Raw genomic sequence first — 20023 nt, forward strand, 5'->3', positions numbered from 1 at the left:
AAACTGCATGCCCTTGGATAAACAATCCAGATATGTAAACCGTATGCTCATCATACACTCTGTTCTATCTCATATCTATAAAGCAATATCTCTCCACTATTTTTTTCCACTAAACCACCATTCAGTATGAAATAAAATGTGACGTGGATGCTGATTCCTCTCTTAAACCACTTCTTTGGCGGTGGATGCAGAGAAGAGTAATTTTGATGACATATGGAGTTTGCCAATGCTTAAATCATGAGGCAGATACAAATTCTACAGATTTAGACAGAAGGAATAATACTGTTGCAAGGACGTGACTGAGGACGAACCCAAGTGCAGGACACAGGCACGGAGACAGGGTCGAGAGGTGCTAGCACAGTTGCGAACGTGGAGCAGATACCCAGGCGAGTCTTGACTCGGAGACAAGGTTCACATAGAATATCCAGGGAATGGTGTGGAGCTAGGAACTAACAGTCCTAAGGAATCAGGAAATGAGGTTTACATACACTAGAATTGACCAACGACCTGGCAGCTCATTGCTGTGACGCCAGGGTTCTTATCCTGCATTCCCTGATGGAAACCAGGTGTGCTGTAATTTACGGAACTGGGAACAATTGGAAATCAGACGAGGGGATTAAGGCCCAAGATAGCAAGACGGAGAATTGCCAGAAGGGATCATGACAAATACAGGAGTTTGGAAGTTTAAATAAAGAATATTTTATTTGCATTAAGGTGACGGACAGCATGATAAGTAAGACAACTTGTGGATCTGCAAGCTCTGCCGCCTCACTCATCAAATTACAACAAAATTGGAAAATTAAATGAATAAACTTCTTGTCGCATAAACTGCAGCCTGGGGAGATGATGCAACGTTATGCTGCTGGAAACACTACAGAAAGCTTCATTGTTCCAGCTAGCACCTACAGTTTTCTTTGCATATTCAGTAGCAAAATTGCTTCAACCCCACCTCCTTGTCAAATACCATTTGATCACCAAATTGTACGCTTGACATTTGCCCAGACGGACTGTTTCATGCCCTGTGCTGCTTTCACTTCACCCCAATCCAACTTGGTGTCAAGGATTTCATCTTCGGGTTCTGGATCCTTCCGGACTGCTCCATGTGGGGAGGCCACAATTATGGGTAAAGGCCCACATTCACTTCGAAACTCGACTACGTGCAACCCTTTCCTCTCAGCTAAGTCACTGTGAGTCTCCTGTTGGATTGAAGAAAGAAAACATAATCAGCACGATCATACAACCTAACATACCTCAGGAAGGCAGCTAATGTAACCAGGGCTCTCCAACCCCAGTCATTCTCTGTCTCCTCTCTCCCATCGGGCAGGAGATATAAAAGCCTGAGAGCACACACCATCATATCCCACTGCTATCAAACGCTTGAATCTACCTTGTCAAAACCCTTGCACTGAAGTTACCTACCTTTCTTTATAAATTTAATAATATATTCTGTTCTTGCTTTTCTCTTTCTAGTACTGTACTGATGTGGTGAAATGATCTGTATGGAAGGTAGGCACTGTGCTTTGATACTTGTGACAATAATAAACCAATTGCCAAATCTATCGCCAATACTTAATGGCTAACAGTTTTATTGCAATTTGTTCAGCTCACAGTATGTGAATACCCTAGTACAAATTTACAGTTGGTGGTGGTGGGATAAAATGACCAGCTCATTGTTTAAAAGACTAGAAGTGCTGCTGCCTCACAGCTGCAGTGACCTGAATTCAGCCCTGACATCCATGGCTGTCTGCGTGGAGTTCTCCTTGTGACTGCTTGGATTTCCTCCCAAATTGGTGGGCAGACTGGCCACAGAGTTTTCTCTCGGATACGCAGGTGAATGGAATTTGTAGGGAAGTGGGGAGGATGGGAAAAACTAATGAGGAAACATTATTACTACATGAGCTGACAAAGATTTGATGAGCAAATAGGCTCCTTCTATATTGTGAGGATTAAAGTTGAGACACAAGAGACTGCAAATGCTGATATATGGAACAGAAATAAAATATTGGGAGGAACTCAGTGAATAAGACAACATCTGTGGGAAGTAGGAGGGGGCGTTGGGAAAGGAATAGACACTTGATGTTTTGTGCCAAAGATTAAAGATGAAGGGCCAAGAGATGAAACAATTCTCCAAGAATTATTTATCAGCATGTCCATCAAGTGTCTGAAACTGTTGTGAAACAATTTTATCCGGGGCACAAAGACAATCTCTACCAAGTCCTCACATGATAGAAGCATGTGAATTATCTGTGCTTTATCCGTTTTTGTGTGGAATGCCAGCCTGACTTTCTTTTTCCATACAATTCTCCCGTTCCCTAGTAGGCCGCTAGCTGAAAAGAGGTATCAGCTCAGGCCTAGCATCCCCTCTCATCTGCAGAGCTGTACAAAGCCAAAGGTTACAGTAACTGCTATATTTTTCCATGTACTTTTTTCAGTTTTTCTGGGTAGGGTCTACAGACAGCAGATACACTGGCACCCCACTCCCTAAGCTGCCACACCTCGTGAAAGCACAAGCGGTAATTGATCAGCAGAGGATTCAAACACTGGGCATAGCAACAAGAACATCAAAACTAAGCGACACACATCAAAGTTGCTGGTGAACGCAGCAGGCCAGGCAGCATCTCTAGGAAGAGGTACAGTCGACGTTTCAGGCCGAGACCCTTCGTCAGGACTAACTGAAGGAAGAGCTAGTAAGAGATTTGAAAGGGGGAGGGGGAGATCCAAAATGATAGGAGAAGACAGGAGGGAGAGGGATGGAGCCAAGAGCTGGACAGGTGATAGGCAAAAGGGATATGAGAGGATCATGGGACAGGAGGCTCAGGGAGAAGGAAAAGGGGGAGGGGGGGAAAAACCCAGAGGATGGGCAAGGGGTATAGTCAGAGGGACAAAGGGAGAAAAAGGAGAGAGAGAAAAAGAATGTGTGTATATAAATAAATAACAGATGGGGTACGAGGGGGAGGTGGGGCATTAGCGGAAGTTTGAGAAGTCGATGTTCATGCCATCAGGTTGGAGGCTACCTAGACGGAATATAAGGTGTTGTTCCTCCAACCTGAGTGTGGCTTCATCTTTACAGTAGAGGAGGCCGTGGATAGACATGTCAGAATGGGAATGGGATATGGAATTAAAATGTGTGGCCACTGGGAGACCCTGCTTTCTCTGGCGGACAGAGCGTAGATGTTCAGCAAAGCCGTCTCCCAGTCTGCGTCGGGTCTCGCCAATATATAAAAGGCCACATAGGGAGCACCGGACGCAGTATATCACCCCAGCCGACTCACAGGTGAAGTGTTGCCTCACCTGGAAGGACTGTCTGGGGCCCTGAATGGTGGTAAGGGAGGAAGTGTAAGGGCATGTGTAGCATTTGTTCCGCTTACAAGGATAAGTGCCAGGAGGGAGATCAGTGGGGAGGGATGGGGGGGACGAATGGACAAGGGAGTCGCGTAGGGAGCGATCCCCGCGGAAAGCAGGGGGGGGAAGGAAAGATGTGCTTAGTGGTGGGATCCCGTTGGAGGTGGCGGAAGTTACGGAGAATAATATGTTGGACCTGGAGGCTGGTGGAGTGGTAGGTGAGGACCAGGGGAACCCTATTCCTAGTGGGGCGGCGGGAGGATGGAGTGAGAGCAGATGTGCGTGAAATGGGGGAGATGCGTTTGAGAGCAGAGTTGATGGTGGAGGAAGGGAAGCCCCTTTCTTTAATATATCAAATATCAAAACTAAGTGTCAATTTTTCTTGCCTAATATCCACGTAGTGTCTTTTGAAGTGCAAGAGCAGTCAGAACAGAAGCTTGCATAACTTCACCTTCCCCAGACCAGGGCCGATGAGGAATACTATTAATTACCACTATTAACATTTAACACCATTCATTGCTGCATCTGGGATCAGCTAGTTCAGGAAAAGGTCCCTTTGACATAGTTGAAAGCTGACTTTACCAAATGAGTTCCCAAAGAACTACAAAACAAATTAAATGTGAAATTCAATTAATATGATGCATTATTACATCAACATAAATTTAAAGCTTGATAAAAGCCACTTACTGTACACATCTAATATATAGTATTCTACCAGTGAGAAGAGACTTGCTTATAACTGAGCTTTTTTACCTGCTTTGATAATCCTTGGAAAAGGGCTCGAGTAATATTCAGTAGATTTGTTGATCCAGTAACCTTGGCATACATGTCCCTGATTCCAATTAATTTGCATATTGTAATAATCGCTCGATGACAATGTAGTCCATACCCTGTGGTAATGAGGTAATGAAAAGTTATAGTTTCAAATAATATATGTGCAGATTAGAACTACTGAAACAACATTTAAAACAATAGGATTAAATTACTGGTATGTTGGATTCAAAGGTTTCAAGGAGATATTAAATGTCTGTAAAATCTCAGCAATGCCTTATTGATTAGGGTCTTGGGATGACTAACTCAAATAATCAATATGATGTGTTTCTTTTAACCAGGACTGTGTGGGTTTGAAGGTTGGGTGAAAAAGTCAGTGCAGGATAATGGTTGTTACGTTGAGTGTTTTTTGTGAAGAGTGGAAGTCTAGATAGGCAGAAAGGAGAATACTTCGAGGATAGTAGAGATAGTAGAGGCTGACAGTAGTTTGAAAGGCAGATAAATGGCTGGACAAAGTAGCTTTAAATTATGCAAGTAAATAGTTAAAATGAATGAGATACATGTCACACATTAAATTAACCTACTGTACATAAATTTGCATAATATCTTTGACCCTTTAATGTTTAAGGATTTGTAAAATAAATTACCTTAACATTACGAATACTCAATTCATACATCCTCTTTAATTATAAAATAACCTTACTTCATGATTAACTGCACCAAAAACTATTTACCAAAGTGTTAAGGAGGGATAGAAAGATACAGCGCAGAAACAGAACCTTTGGCCCACTGAATCTGCGTTAACCATCAAGCATACACTTTCACTAATCCTAACCTAATTTACTTTATTCCCCCCATATTCCCATCAATACCCAACTCAATCATCACCCCCCCTTCAGATTCTACCAATTTCCACATCAGGGCAAATTACAGTGGAAAACTGACCTATCAACTTGGGATATGAGAGGGAGCACCTCAGGAAAACCCATGCAGTCACAGGGAGAAAGTGCAAACATCACACAGACAGCACTGGAAGACAGGACTGAACCAGGGTTGCTGGACCTGTGAGGCCACAGCTCTACTAGCTGAGCCACCATGTTGTATTCATTTCCCTCCCAGGCGATCCAGGTTTATCAATAGGATCAAGTATCGAAGTACAGTACATAGATCAGCTTTTATATATTTGCTTACCGTAGTTCTGCTTCTTCATTTTTATAGTTGTTCGTTTAAATTTCGATTCTACATCATGATAAACTGCATTGGGATAAAATACATTTTGGTTGGTACATTTGTATAACACTATTGCCATTTGTTTTATTATTCAGTTTTTGGTCATTACTGAAATATAAATTCTAATATTTAAATGTCATCTGACAGGAATTTGAAATAATATCAGAAAATTCTAAAACCCCTATGTCAGCTTATCAACGAGCTCCGGACTGATGGTGGAGAAATTTGCTTTTGTGACTGGAAGCCTTTGATCAGTGGTGTGTTACTGGAATCCAGGTGTCCGTTACACACAGTAATGATTTGGGTTTGATTGCTGGAGGTATGCACGAAAATAGGGGTCATGTTAACAGTAAACAGAGTAGCCTTAGGCTGCAGGATGATATTGATGAATTAGTAAGATAAATGACAGATGGACCTTAATCCTGAGTTGATGTTGTTCAGGAGAAGTAATTGCAAGTACTGAAAACAGAAGGACCTTGGTAAAAATCCAAGTATCCCCGAAGGATGGCATCACAGGTAGACTGAGTGGTGGGGAAGTGTGCAGGACAGTTGTCTTCGTTAGCTGGGACAAAGAATACAAGAGCAGAAAGGTTACAGTATACCTTTATAAAATATTTGTTAGAATTTTCTCAGTTTTTCTCCCCTAAGTGGCACAGGCCTTTCCTTTGACTTTGCAATACATGGATAAAAATAGTGAAGCTTGCTAGAAGACATGCTGCTTAGTTGTTTTGTGATGGATTAAAAAATCAGCCAGTCTTTGCCAGTTCATATTCGTTCTCTAGGTTTATTATGACATTTATTCTAATGTAGGTCCTGAATGTTGTCATGGCTGGGGCAGGGGTTTGGAGGACGGGGGCGGGGGCGGCATCTCAAATAGCCCCTGACAATCAAGTCCTGCTCCTGCCCTTCATGTGTGGCTCAGCACTAAGCCTGGCAGAACCATTTCTACTGACAGGAGAAGGAGCAAAGGTGGGTTACTGACACCTTAAAACCAGTTGCTTTGGGCAGACGGGGCTTGTCAGCTCATTTAGAAGGAAACTCTAGTCTCAAACCTCCTCTGCCTTGTGGCTATACCCACTCACAGGAAAGGCTTTGGGAGTAAATCCTGAGGATAAATCTGGAGCTGAGGTCTCTAAGGCAGTCCAATGCTGACTGGCAACTCCTGCGATGCCACTGGTGCAAACTGTATCTGTCTCTCATTCCATTGGATTCACCAGCTGTATGGAGAGGGTGATCCTGCTGCATGGGCAACAGCTTGCTCTCCATATGGCACTGCCCTGACTTGCAGACTGATTTGCGTACAGCTAGTATGCAATATTCATGGTCAATCCCAACCAACGGAGGGCCTCCTCCTATCCTAATATTCTTCAAAGCAGCAGTATCTGCAGCTCAACAGGCAGCTTCAACAAAAGTAAGTTTGCAGAAACTTTGCCTATTCTGTGAATTAAGTCACGAAAAATTAAGATTCGAAGGAAGAAGGCTGCGAGTGGAACGTCTGAAAGGATTTTCGGAGAGAAGGCATTTTACTGCTCGGGGTAAAGAGAGGCAAGACTGCTCAGGCGCGTGACGTTAGCCAGTAGAGAGTGGGAAGAGTTAAAAAAGAAGACCGCCATATACAGTGGGCACCGTTCGGAGCAGGCAGCGGGGTGAGAGGGCTTTGGCTCAAACAGGGCTTCGGCGAAGAAGGGTCAGGGCGAGGAACTGATTTGTGGAGACTGACAGATAACAGTCTTTGGCTTCCCCAGCGGACTTTTCCCTTTTTCCTGTGGTCCTCTTCCGCTAACATCCGTTGCTCTGTCAGGGCAGGTGAGCTCAGACCCGTGCCATGCCCTCCTGTGACATGTGGGAACCCAGGGAGTCTGACAGTGTCCCTGAAGACTACGTGTGCAGGAAGTGTGCCCAGCTGCAGCTCCTGATAGACCCCATGGCGGCACTGGAGCTGCGCATGGACTCACTTTGGAGCATCCGAGATGCTGAGAATATTGTGGATAGTTCATTTAGTGAGTTGGTCACACCGCAATTTAAGGATCTAAGGAAAGATAGGGAATGGGTGACCAACAGGAAGAGTAGTAGCAGGAAAGTAGTACAGGAGTCTCCTGCGGTCATCTCCCTCCAAAACAGATATACCGCTTTGCAGTCTGTTGGGGGAGATGGCTCATTAGGTGAAGGCAGCAGTAGCCAGGATCATGGCACCATAGGTGGCTCTGATGCGCATGAGGGCAAGGAAAAGAGTGGCGGAGCTGTTGTGGTAGGGGATTCCATGGTAAGGGGAATAGAGAGGAGCTTCTGTGGCTGCAAATGGGACTCCCATATGGTGTGTTGCCTCCCGGATGCAAGGGTCAGAGATGTCTTGGAGAGGCTGCAGGGCATTCTGAAAGGAGAGGGTGAGCAGCCAGCTGTCGTGGTGCATGTAGGTACTAACGATATAGGAAGAAAGCAGGATGAGGTCCTACAAGCTGAATTTAGGGAGCTAGGAGATAAATTAAAGAGTAGGACCTCAAAGGTAATCATTTCAGGATTATTACTGGTGCCACGTGCTAGCCAGAGTTGGAACAGCAGGATAGCTAGAATGAACATGTTACTTGAGCGGTGCTGCAAGAGGGAGGGTTTCAGATTCTTGGGGCATTGGAACCGCTTCTGGGGGAGGTGAGACCAGTATCATCCGGACGGTCTACATCTGGGCAGGGCTGGGATCAATGTCCTAGAGAGATTGTTTGCTAGTGCTGTTGGGAGGCTTTAAACTAACATGGCAGGGGGATGGGAACCCACACAGAAAAGGGAAGTGATGCAGAGACTAAAGCTAGAGTAAGTGAAGAAAAAGTAAGAGTAGAGTGCATTAAAGTAAAAAGCAAAAATCGCATAGGCCACTAGATTCTAAAAGGACAATGAGTATAAGGGCACTTTATCTAAATGCCCGTAGTATTAGAAACAAGGTCAGCGAACTTGTGGCACAGATCAGTACCAAGGCATATGATTTAGTGGCCATTACTGAAACCTGGCTGCAAGGTGGAGATAACTGGGAATTAAATATCCAAGGGTATCAGGTAATATGGAAAGATAGGCTGGAAGGCAGAGGAGGTGGGGTGGGGCTCTTGACTAGGGATGAGATCAGGGTGATTATGAGAGACGATATAAGATCTACGGAGCAGAACGTTGAGTCCATCTGGGTAGAAATTAAGAATAGTAAAAGGAAAAAATCACTGGCGGGAGTTGTCTATAGGCCACCTAATGAAAATACTGCAGTGGCAGAGGTGATTAACCAAGAAGTAACTGAGGCTTGTAAGAACGGAATGGCAGTTGTCATGGGGGATTTTAACTTCCACATAGATTGGGTGAATCAGGTTGGTCAAGGAAGTCTTGAGGAGGACTTCATAGAATACATCCGTGATGGCTTTCTTGAGCAGCGTGTTAGTGAACGTACAAGGGAAAATACTATCTGTGCAATGAGACAGGTAAGATTAACGATCTTGTAGTCAGGGATCCTCTTGGAAAGAGTGATCATAGTATGATTGAATCGCATAAAGATGGAGGATGAAATAGTTAGATCTAAAACTAATGTATTATGCTTGAACAAGGGAGACTACAATGGGATGAGGGAGGAGTTGGCTAATGTGGATTCAGAGCACAGGCTATTTGGTAGGACAGTTGAGGAACAGTGGAATACTTTCAAAGAGATTTTTCACAGTGCTCAACAAAAGTATATTCCAGTCAAAAGTAAGGACAGTAAGCGTGGGGAGAGCCAGCCTTGGATAACAAAGGAAATAAAAGATGGTATCAAATTAAAAGCTCGTGTACAAAGTCGCAAAGAGTAGTGGGAGACTGGAGGATTGGGAAAACTTTAAAAAGCAACAGAGAACAACTAAACAAGAGATAAGGAAAGGGAAGATAGAGTATGAAAGTAAATTAGCACAAAATTTAAAAACAGATAGCAAAAGTTTTTATAAATATATAAAACGGAAAAGGGTGGCTAAAGTCAGCGTAGGGAAAGGGAAATTGATATTGGGTGATAAGGAAAAGGCTGAGGCATTGAACGACTATTTTGTGTAGGTCTTCAAGGTGGAGGACACGTCTAATATGCCAAAGAAGGATGTTATGGACAAAATGGGAGGTGAGGACCTCGATAAAATCACTGTCACTAAAGAGATAGTGATGAGCAAACTAGATAAACCCCCTGGTCCTGATGGGATGCATCCCAGGGTGCTGAAGGAATTGGCAGAGGTTATAGTAGATGCATTGGTAATCATTTATCAGAACTCTCTAGACTCCCAGCAAATTGGAAGACAGCAAATATCACACCACTTTTTAAAAAAGGATGTAAACAAAAGATGAGCAACTATAGACCAGTTAACTTAACATCTGCAGTCAGGAAGCTGTTATTAAGGAAGAAATAGCGAAACATTTAGAAAGGAGTGGTTCTATTAGACAGACACAGCATGGATTCAGAAAGGGCAGGTCCTGACAAACTTACTGAGTTCTTTGAGGACATAATGAGTGCAGTGGATAGAGGGGAACAGGTGGATGTCGTATACTTGGATTTCCAGAAGGCGTTGGATAAGGTTCCACACAAGAGACTTATAAATAAGATACGGATGCATGGAGTCGGAGGAAGTGTATTGGCATGGATAGTGGATTGGTTAACCAATAGAAGGCTGAGAGTTGGTATAATTGGGCATTTCTCTGGTTGGCAGTCAGTGGTGAGTGAGGTGCCACAGGGGTTGGTGCTGGGCCCGCAGCTGTTTACCATTTATATTGATGATTTGGAAGAGGGGACTGAGTGTAGCGTAGTAAAATTTGCTGATGACACTAAACTGAGTGGAAAAGCAAATTGTACAGAGGATGTGGAGAGTCTGCAGAGTGATATAGATAGGTTAAGTGAGTGGGCCGAGGTTTGGCAGATGAAATACAATATTGGTAAATGTGAGATCATCCACTTTGGAAGGAATAATAGTAGAGCAGATGATTATTTAAATGGTGAAAGATTGCAGCATGCTGTTGTGCAGAGGGACTTGGGAGTGCTTGTTCATGAATCGCAAAAAGTTGGCTTGCAGGTACAACAGTTATTAAGAAGGCAAACGGAATGTTGGCCTTCATTGCTAGAGGGATTGAATTCAAGAGCAGGGAGGTCATGTTGCAACTATACAGGGTACTGGTGAGGCCGCACCTGGAGTACTGTGTGCAGTTCTGGTCTCCATACTTGAGGAAGGATATACTGGCTTTGGGGGCAGTGCAGAGGAGATTCACCAGGTTGACTCAATGGATGAAGGGGTTAACCTATGAAGAGAGATTGAGTCGCCTGGGACTATACTCTCTGGAGTTCAGAAAAATGAGAGGGGATCTTGTAGAAACATACAAAATTTTGAAAGGGATAGATAAGATCGAAGTAGGAAAGTTGTTTCCATTGGTAGGTGGGACTAGAACTAGGGAACACTGCCTCAGGATTCAGGGGAGAAGATTTAGGACAGAGATGAGGAGAAACTGTTTTTCCCAGAGAGTGGTGAATCTGTGGAATTCTCTGCCCAGCGAAGCAGTTGAGGCTTCCTCACTAAATATATTTAAGATACAGTTAGATACGTTTTTGCATAGTAGGGGAATTAAGGGTTATGGGGAAAAGACAGGTAGATGGAGCTGAATTTATGCACAGATCAGCCATGATCTTACTGAATGGCGGGGCAGGCTCGATGGGCCGGATGGCCTACTCCTGCTCCTATTTCTTATGTTCTTATGTTAAAAAGAGAAACAAGCCCAGGAAAGAACAACGGAACAGGTAGAATGATTCAAGTTCTTCTGGTTGCTTCCTGTAATCAATATCCTGCTCTTATCAGTGGCCTCTTGGTCCTACTAAATTCTGAAATTGCTCACAGTAACATAATACTATAGGCACTTTCACACAGTGAAAACAATGTGCTTTTACTTGTGTGATCTTAAAATACTTGTTTGGCGAACTACAGAAAAAGCAAACTGGCTCAATGCATTGCTGCAATTCCTGGCAATTATTTTGATACGGAGATGGCCGACCATCCATCTGTCAACTAGACATATGATTGCTCAGGATATAACACTGGTGCTCTACTCTTAGCACAGAGGCAGAGTATGGAATGAAGAATGATGGATACCTACTGGTGTGATCGTTGTACCGTTCAATGAAGTACAAATAGTGGATTGCTCTATTCTTTGCCTATAAATTAAATGAAACAAACTATTACAAGTAGAATTGAAAAAATTAGTAAAACAGCTGGTCAAGAATAAAACTTATTATTATTATTATTATTATTAATTCATCATCATCATCAAGTGCCGTGCCCAGTTTGAGCTTTGACTGCCATGGCCCGCACACTCCTGTTTCAGGTCCAGTGGATCAATTCATTGGTATTCATTTCCAGTTCTCTGGCTGCTGTCTCCATCACCATTTGTCTTTATCTTCCTCTTGCTTTCTTCCCTTCAATCTTTCCCATAATTACCGTGCATTCTAACTCCTCTTTCCTAATCACATGTCCAATGAAGTTACATTGCCTTTTCATGATCTCATACATTATTTCCCTTTTTGTGTTTGCTCTGTTCACGACATCCTCATTAGTAGTCCTGACGAAGGGTCTCGGCCTGAAACATCGACTGCACCTCTTCCTATAGATGCTGCTTGGCCTGCTGCGTTCACCAGCAACTTTGATGTATGTTGTTATCCTCATTAGATATTCATTTTGTCCATGATATTCTTTGCATCCTCCTCAAAAACCACATCTCTGCTGCTTCAATTTGTTTCCTCATGTTACTAGATATTGTCCAACATTCTGAGCCATATAACATAACTGGACAAGCGTAACATTTCAGTACTCTGAGGCAGGTTGTCATGCCTGGTTTAGTATTGGTCAGTATACTCTTTATTCTCGTAAAGGTGTCTTTTGCCATCCCTATTCTTCTTTTGATGTCCATGTCACACCTGCCATCTGATGTCACCCAGCTTCCTAAGTAGCAAAAGTTCTGTACTTGTTTTATGTCTTCCCCGTTTATTCTCAGCCTGCAGATAGGATTCTCCTTCTTTTTGGATATCACCATACATTCTGTCTTTTTGCAATTGACAGATAGACCCATTTTTGCACTTTCTTCAACAATTATATCAATTAAGTTTTGTAGTTCTTCCTCCGTACTTGCAATTAACACAGTCATCTGCATATCTGAAATTACTGATGTTTTCACCGCCAACTTTGATTCCCAAGATGTCTCTTATTTTTTGTAATATTGTTTCACTGTACACATTAAATAAATCAGGGGAGAAAACACACCCTTGTCTAACGCCTCTCTTGATTTCCGTAAACTGATCTCCATCTATTCTTACAGCAGCAGTTTGTTCCCAGTACAGATTTCTGATTAGGCGGAGGTCTTTCGAATCTAGATCTAGAGTTATTATTACTGAAGCAAATAGTGTAGCTTGTGATTTAAAGGAGCCCAATTCATTTCCAGTAGTAATAAGTACTATTATTGCTGTGCAATCAAATCAATGGCTACTTCTTTTGCCCAATCTTAGAGGAGCCACTACAAGAGATGCAAAACAATTATCTAAATTGGGATAATTAATGGAAACTAAAGCTCTCTGCCAGTCTCATCTAAATTGACTGAACAGCAGTGACAATGGTGATTGTGGAGGAAGCTAACGTGCACAGATACAATACACAAAGTGCTGATAATGATCAGCAAGTCAGGAGCATCTGTGGAATGAGAAACAGTTATTGTTTTATGTCTGGGACCCTTCACTGTAACAATTCAGAAATATTAGCTCAGGTTCTATTTCCACAGATGATAAGTGTTATACAGTATTTCATTTTGTTTTTATTTCAGATTTCCAGCAGTTGCAGTATTTTTTAAAATTTTTGTTCACAGTGCACAAAATCCTTGGTGGGGAATAATTCCAGCAGCAGCTGAAGGAGACCTAATGCTGTTCTGATGGCATTTTCCAGGAGTACTCTTTGAAATGTGCAGTATGCTGAAGTGGGCTTACGGCAGTCTTTGGCTCCTGATACTGATGTGGAGCTGTGCCATAAGCTAATATGGGGCTGTCCTAAGCATAAGTGTTATAAAGGACTGACAGCCAAAGCAAACTGCTGAGCACCTCTTCCAACTGCTGCCTGCCTTATTCTGGATTGGAGACAAATTTAGACAATAACTGCTAAAATAGGAACAAACAAAGGCAATAGAGCATGCAAGCATACAACATGTTGTACTCTAAGGATTCTTTGATACTACCACAAAAACAAATTCATAGAAAATTAAAAGGTAAAAGAAATATAGATAAATACTATTGAAAAGTAATGAGAAGTGTTACTGTAAAATCATTTAGAATGTGGCTGTTACTAACAGGGTTAGCTTGTCTAAACGACCCTGAGAAAGCAGAGCACCCTCTTCCTGACATTTATAGAGTAGGCGAGAGCCTTATAAAATTCTGATGCAAATAACCAAAAACAAGTATCCTTCCCTAAGTAGAACAAGTTGTTTTGATCATTCATGTTGGTAGGAGCAGAATCAACAGCAACTCTTTGAAGGAAATTTGACAATTACTTGTAGAAGAATTTGCAGGGCTCAGGAGAGGGGGAATATGACCAAATAAACAACATTCAGGCATATTGGAGTTTTAACTTTTCAAGCCATGTTCACAACTACCACCATTCTTGTGTCGTTGTGGAGTTTAGACTTGAACCATTAATATTCACAGGCAAATTGCTGAAGGAACTCTGCAGTTCAGGCAGCATCCACAGAAATAAATAAACCCTTCCCTCTTCTTCAAATCCTCACTCTAGTCTCTTACCTCTTCTCCTCACCAACCCATCATCTCTTCCTGGTGCCCCTCTTCCTGCCCAATCTCCCACGGTCCATTCTCCTCTCCAATCAGATTTCTCCTCCAGCCCTTTACCTTTTGCACCTATCACCTCCCAGCTTCTTTTTTCATTTCCCCTCCCCCACCCACCTGGCTTCACCAATCACCTTCTAGCTTGTCCTCCTTCCCTCCCCCACGCATTCTTAGTCTGGCAGCTTCCTCCTTCCTTTCCAGGCCTGATGAAGGGTCTCGGCCTGAAATGTCAACTGTTTATACATTTCCATTAATACTGTCTGACCTGTTGAGTTCCTCCAGCACTTTGTGTGTATTGCTTTAGATTCCCAGCATCTGCAGGATTGCTTGTGTTTATCATTAATATTCACTGGTTTACTAAGCCAAGAGAATATATCTGGAGTGGAGCTGGTACAAAATAGTTAAGTTTTTATTGAAAATGTAATAGTAATGTGCAATTACAGTGAGTATTTAAGTATTTTTCTTCTATTCTTAAACTTTAAATTTGTAGCAAAAAACAAACTACTGGAGGAACTCAGTGGGCGAGTTAACATCTTTGGAAGGAACAGTTGACATTTTGGGTTGAAGCTCTGCATCAGTTCTTGATCCAAAGTGTCATCTATTCCTTTTGTTTTCACATATAGTACCTAACACGCTCTGTTCTTCCATGAATTTGTTTTATGCTTGAGGTTACAGCATCTGTTGTCTTTTGTGTTTTTTCTTCTTTTCATGTCCATAATTCTAAAATGCACAGTTGCAAATTTGTGACCCAAAGTATCCCATTACAACAATAAAGACTTACCTTTCGGAGAGCTGTTGTTCTGTCAGGCGCTTTCCCTAATGCAAAACCTGGTAAAAACATCAAATTCATCAGATTAGTTTAACTGATTTATTAGGACCAACAGATTACGAGGTAAAAAAGCAGTTCTAATTTACCACAGAAAACACATCAAAAAGCCAATCACAGAATTTAATTGCTTCTTACATTTAAATGGAGAAAGGTTGCTGCCTCTGGTTGTATGCATTTGTGAAGTGTTCTTCAGACGATTTTCTTCTCCAACTACCCTAACTCCTCTCTGTAGCTGATGGCCACACAACACATCAATCCTAACGCTTATCTTGCTGCTCCAAAGGGAAAATTCATGACACAATGTGATGGCAGCAAATTAAACAGAGTTCTCTCCATCTTCAATATATTAGCGTTAACAAATATTACATTAATTAGGAGTAACTGGATTAATTAGTTTGGCACAATATTGTGGGCTGAATGGAGTGTCCTGTACTGTTCTGCTCTAATAAAACATTCAGAAAAAAACTTATCAGGGATTTTTCTCAAGCATTGTTCACAAGAAATTAATCTTCAATCCCCTGAGACTCCACAGGAATAGAGCGAATTGGTAATCTTAATTTTTTTTTATTATTGATTACTTCAAGTTATCTCCCACTAATATATTTTATAAATCCATAACCCTTAAGGTGAAAATACTCGACCAACTGCAATTTTAGAGAGACAGTATTTATTAAATGATGAGAGACTGTAAAGTGCTGTTGTACAGAGGGTGACCTTGCACAAAAATCATCAAAATTTCATACAAGAATCCAACTATCTACATGATGGTCGAGGAGTTGACCAAGGATTGAGAAATTGAGAAATTGAGAAAGGCAATGAAATTCTACTCAGCCTATAAATCAATAGCCAAGGGCAACTTTACAGGGTGTGAAATAAACAGATAACTTCAGGAAAATGGCCAAGGTTTGTCAACTAAAACACTTGAAAACTTCTACAAATGTACTGTGGAGAGCTTTCTGACTGGCTGTGTCACCGTCTGGTATTGGTGGGGGGTGGGGGGGATTGCTACTGAACAAGATCAAAATAAGTTGCAGAAAGTTGTAAGGTTAGTCAGCTCCATCATAGGTACCAGCCTCCATTGTATCAAAGACATCTTCAAGGAGTGGTGCCTTAGGAAGGCAGCGTTCATCATTAGATCCCCACTGGTTCTGGCCTGAATTAACATCTGCCATATTCACATAACTTCAGAAAACTCCCTCGCACACCTAAGGTGTCTTCTAATTAGTTTGTCTTTAATTAGTAAGTCACCTTCTGTGTCTCCATGGCATTCCTTCACAATTTCTCAAGTGGAGGACAGGAAGGAATCCCAGAGAAACTCATGGATTTCCATAATCCAGAGTAACCAAATTTAAAGAAAACCTTTCATCCTTAAATTTGGAAAAGTAAAAAAAAATTTAAAAACTGGAAAAAAATTTGAGGATATATTTTTGGAAAATATGCAAATATTGCTTCAATACCTTACTTGTGGTCTTTAAGTGACATCTTACAAGTTCAAAGCTCTGGCATCCTGACTGAGGCAGTTTGTTTAACTGGTTGCAATTGGATATCAATTGAGGGATTTATGGCTGCCTCATTTCACTATCACTTATGTGCAAGGGAATAAGCATGCAATGAATACATACTAACTGCTATAGTAATGCAGAAGGGAAATACAATCATACAATTTCTGTGGCAGAAAGCTAACATTGGCTTTACATCTAAGAAAGGAGAGGGAGAAAATCCTAGCCCAAAGTAACTCCAACAATATTATATTAACTATTATTTTTCTGCCTCACTTTAATAATAAAATATAACAAGTCTTTTTCTTTATGAGCATTAAAATGTGATTGCACAGACTTGCATTTTTGTGGTGACAGAGGAGACTGCACATGCTAGAATCCGAATCAAAAAATAGTCAGAGGAAATTAGCAGGTCAGAGAGCATCTGGAGGCAAAGACTTAGTTGATGTTTTGGGATGAGACCCTTCATTATACCCTCATGTAGGATATCAACCTCAAAATGCTGACTTATTTTTAATCTTCATTGACGCTATTTGATCTGCTGAGTTCCTCCAGCAGTTTGTTTCCTGCTTACTGCATGCCTCTGGGGTGTCTGGCTCAATTTAATCACATTCTCATCAGAAAACTATATTTTCTTTCATTCTCAATTAAGGTTTTCTTCCTGTTTCTTAAGCTCCTCTTTGCTCTTTTGAGAAGAAAATAAGTGAAACTGAATTTATTATATTTTGGTAATATGAAATTTAGTGCCTGCTTGCTAAAATGTTTGATGCTTTTTACCACGTTGTTGTTCCTTTTTGTACTTTGTGGTGCATTGGGCAGCATTTTTTGCTGTTTCTGTAACACTTGACTGCTTTTTACGAGGCCAAGCTGTTAGCTTGATGCTCAACCCAGCACGGCTGGAAAGCATGCAAGGAGACAGCCAGATTTGATCTGGCGACCATTTGCTTCAAAGTGTTGATGCCATTACACCTCCGGCCAGCTAAAACCATTAAAGTAGTCTCTATTAAGCATTAATGATTCAAATTAGTCCGTTTGGCCACTGTTAAATCACATTCAGTATAATCAACTGAACACATACTTCAAATAACATCAATTACATTTATTTAAAAGAACCACACAGAGAAAGTAAAAAGCTAATACAGACAATAGATGGCAGAGGTGCTACAGTAATTATCAGTTTCACCAGGGTCATGCTCCTGTCATTGTACATGTCCTCCCCTGGTTATGAACGCACCCAATTTTAGCAAATCCTGCACGTACTTTTGTTTGGGATGCTGGAGGGATGGCCTTACTAGCTGCCATGGGAAGTTGGTTTGTGGGTGCATTTCTGACTTGTGAACCACCCATGTTATGAACAATTCACAGGAACAGAACCCTGCTGTTACTTACAGAGAACAACTTGCTGCACTGAACTGCTGCACATTACCACTACATGGAAACTGAGATCTGATTACAAAAATACTTTTACAATAAATTTGTTCCTATTTGCAAATTCTCCCGTTCTGATGCTCCAATTTACTTCTGCAACCCTGTCCATTGTGTCACAGATTGTACAATTCAGTTGCCTGATCCAACATTTGTTCAATCCCCTCAACGCCCTCTTTACACCCTCTGTCATCTTCAGCTTTCATCCATCATTGTCCTGAACTCTGGACCTGAATTCCTTTAAAACTATTCAGCTTATTCAGTTTCTTTACAGTTTCATACACTTAAGTGTCTAACCTGTCTCTTTATCATTGTCAAGTTCGCTGCTGACACAACAGTGGTGGGGCTCATCACCAACAATGATGAGATGGCCTACAGAGAGGAGGTAGAAGAGCTCGAGGTCTGATGCCAGGCAAATAACCTCTTCTTGAATGTCAACATGACAAAGGAGATGGTTATCAATTTCAGGGGAACTCACAACCCTCACACCCCTCTTTATATCTGTGGCACAGTTAGGAAAACTCACCAATGCCTCGACTTTCTGAGAAGGCTCACGAGTGCTGGACTATGCACATCTATACTTACATCATTCTACAGATGCACAGTAGGGAGCATCCTAACAAGCTGCTTGGTGCAGAAACTGCACTGCGGCAGACAGAAAAGCTCTTTAACAAGTAGTCAAAACTGGTCAACACATCACTGGCACAAGCCTACCTGCCATCGAGGACCTGCCATACAGAAAGGTGCTGGAAAGGGGCCAGTAACATCATGAAGGATCCCACTCACCCTTCTCATAGATTGTGTGTCCCACTGCCATCAGGGACGAGGCTACGTAGCATCCATGCCAGGACCACCAGACTCAGAAATAGTTACTTTCTCAAAGCATTAAGACCGATCAACACTTCCACCCACTAACTCTACCAGGACCTAATTATTTCCCATTAGTCACTTTATGTACAGTCTTGCATCACTTTATGGATATATAATCAATTTTTTATGCTGTTTTATTTTTTTCTCCGCCCAGGCTGATAAAACCTGAGGTACGAACATAGCCAAGCATGCTCATTTGTCAATTGCTAGGAACTTTCAGGTTATTCTAGTGGTGTTTAGTATTGTGGCTTTCTGAAGATTTACACAGATATTGCTGTGTACGCCTAATTGTTTAATACTATTGTGTAGTGCCTTTGGGATGATAACAGTTATAGGTATTACTATTGGGACAATGTATATCATGATCATGTTCCAAAGTCTTTCAATTTCCTCTTTTAATTCAGCATATTTCTGGTGTTTTTCACTTACTGATTTCTGTAAGTTGTGAGTGTTTGGCATAGCTATATCTATAAAATAAGTTGTTCTTGCTTATTTATCAAGTATTATTATATCCGGACAGTTATTATGGATTGTTCAAACTGTAGTAACTGATTGGTCATAATATAATTTGTGGTATTCTGACTCTAAAACTGAATCAGGCTTGCACTTATAGTAAAGTGTGATTTCATTTATGAGTTTGTATTTTAAAGTAAGCTTTTGATGAATGATGTTTGCCAGTCGATTGTGTGTGTGTGTGTTGTGTGTGAGAGTAATCAGATTGTGTTGAACTGCTACAGGATCCTGTAATCTGCTGGATTGTTTCTGTTTTTTTTCTTGGATCTTCTACATTTATCATCTTGAATTTGCTGGACTGTTAATATATAAAAGTTGTTACTTTTTTGTGTTCCTGTATTTCTACAAGGAATCCTTCTGTTCCTGGGAAGAGGTCTCCAGCTCTGAGCCAGCCATTCGACACTTCCTTGTTGACATTTTGTCTGCTCAGATCATGGGGGTGTCTTCCATGGAGGGTCATGCTCTTCCATTGGTTCACTTTTTTTTTCCAATATTGATAATGTCTTCATTTTTCTGGGTTGTGGTCTCATTTAAGTTTAGTGGTATATACTTCTTATCAGAGTTACATATGCCCGTGTGGAATGCTGATTCCTGTTTCTGTTGATGAAAGTATATCCTTAGAAGTTTTATCTGACTGTTGTGTAGATTTTTAATGTCTGTTATTTCTCTTCCCCCTTCTGTCCTAGGTAGTGGTAATCTAAGCGCATT

At 41.5% G+C, this 20023-nt stretch overlaps 1 protein-coding gene across 2 annotated transcripts in view; it reads right to left on the reverse strand.

Moving 5' to 3' along the window:
* Positions 1-683: 683 nt before the first annotated feature.
* The window catches only part of mrps5 (mitochondrial ribosomal protein S5), a 144184-nt gene continuing 124844 nt past the window's right edge, over positions 684-20023 (reverse strand). For both annotated transcript variants that reach the window (XM_063040716.1, XM_063040717.1), the window contains exons 7-11: positions 14961-15007; positions 11461-11518; positions 5305-5367; positions 4096-4232; positions 684-1196 (exon numbers count right to left, since the gene is read on the reverse strand). In XM_063040716.1, coding sequence (XP_062896786.1) covers positions 972-1196; positions 4096-4232; positions 5305-5367; positions 11461-11518; positions 14961-15007 — 530 coding nt within the window. In that variant the 3' untranslated portion in view covers positions 684-971. The remainder of the gene's footprint in view (positions 1197-4095; positions 4233-5304; positions 5368-11460; positions 11519-14960; positions 15008-20023) is intronic.

The sequence above is a fragment of the Mobula hypostoma genome, chromosome 2, assembly GCF_963921235.1.
Source record: "Mobula hypostoma chromosome 2, sMobHyp1.1, whole genome shotgun sequence".
In the NCBI taxonomy this organism is placed as follows: Eukaryota; Metazoa; Chordata; class Chondrichthyes; order Myliobatiformes; family Myliobatidae; genus Mobula; species Mobula hypostoma.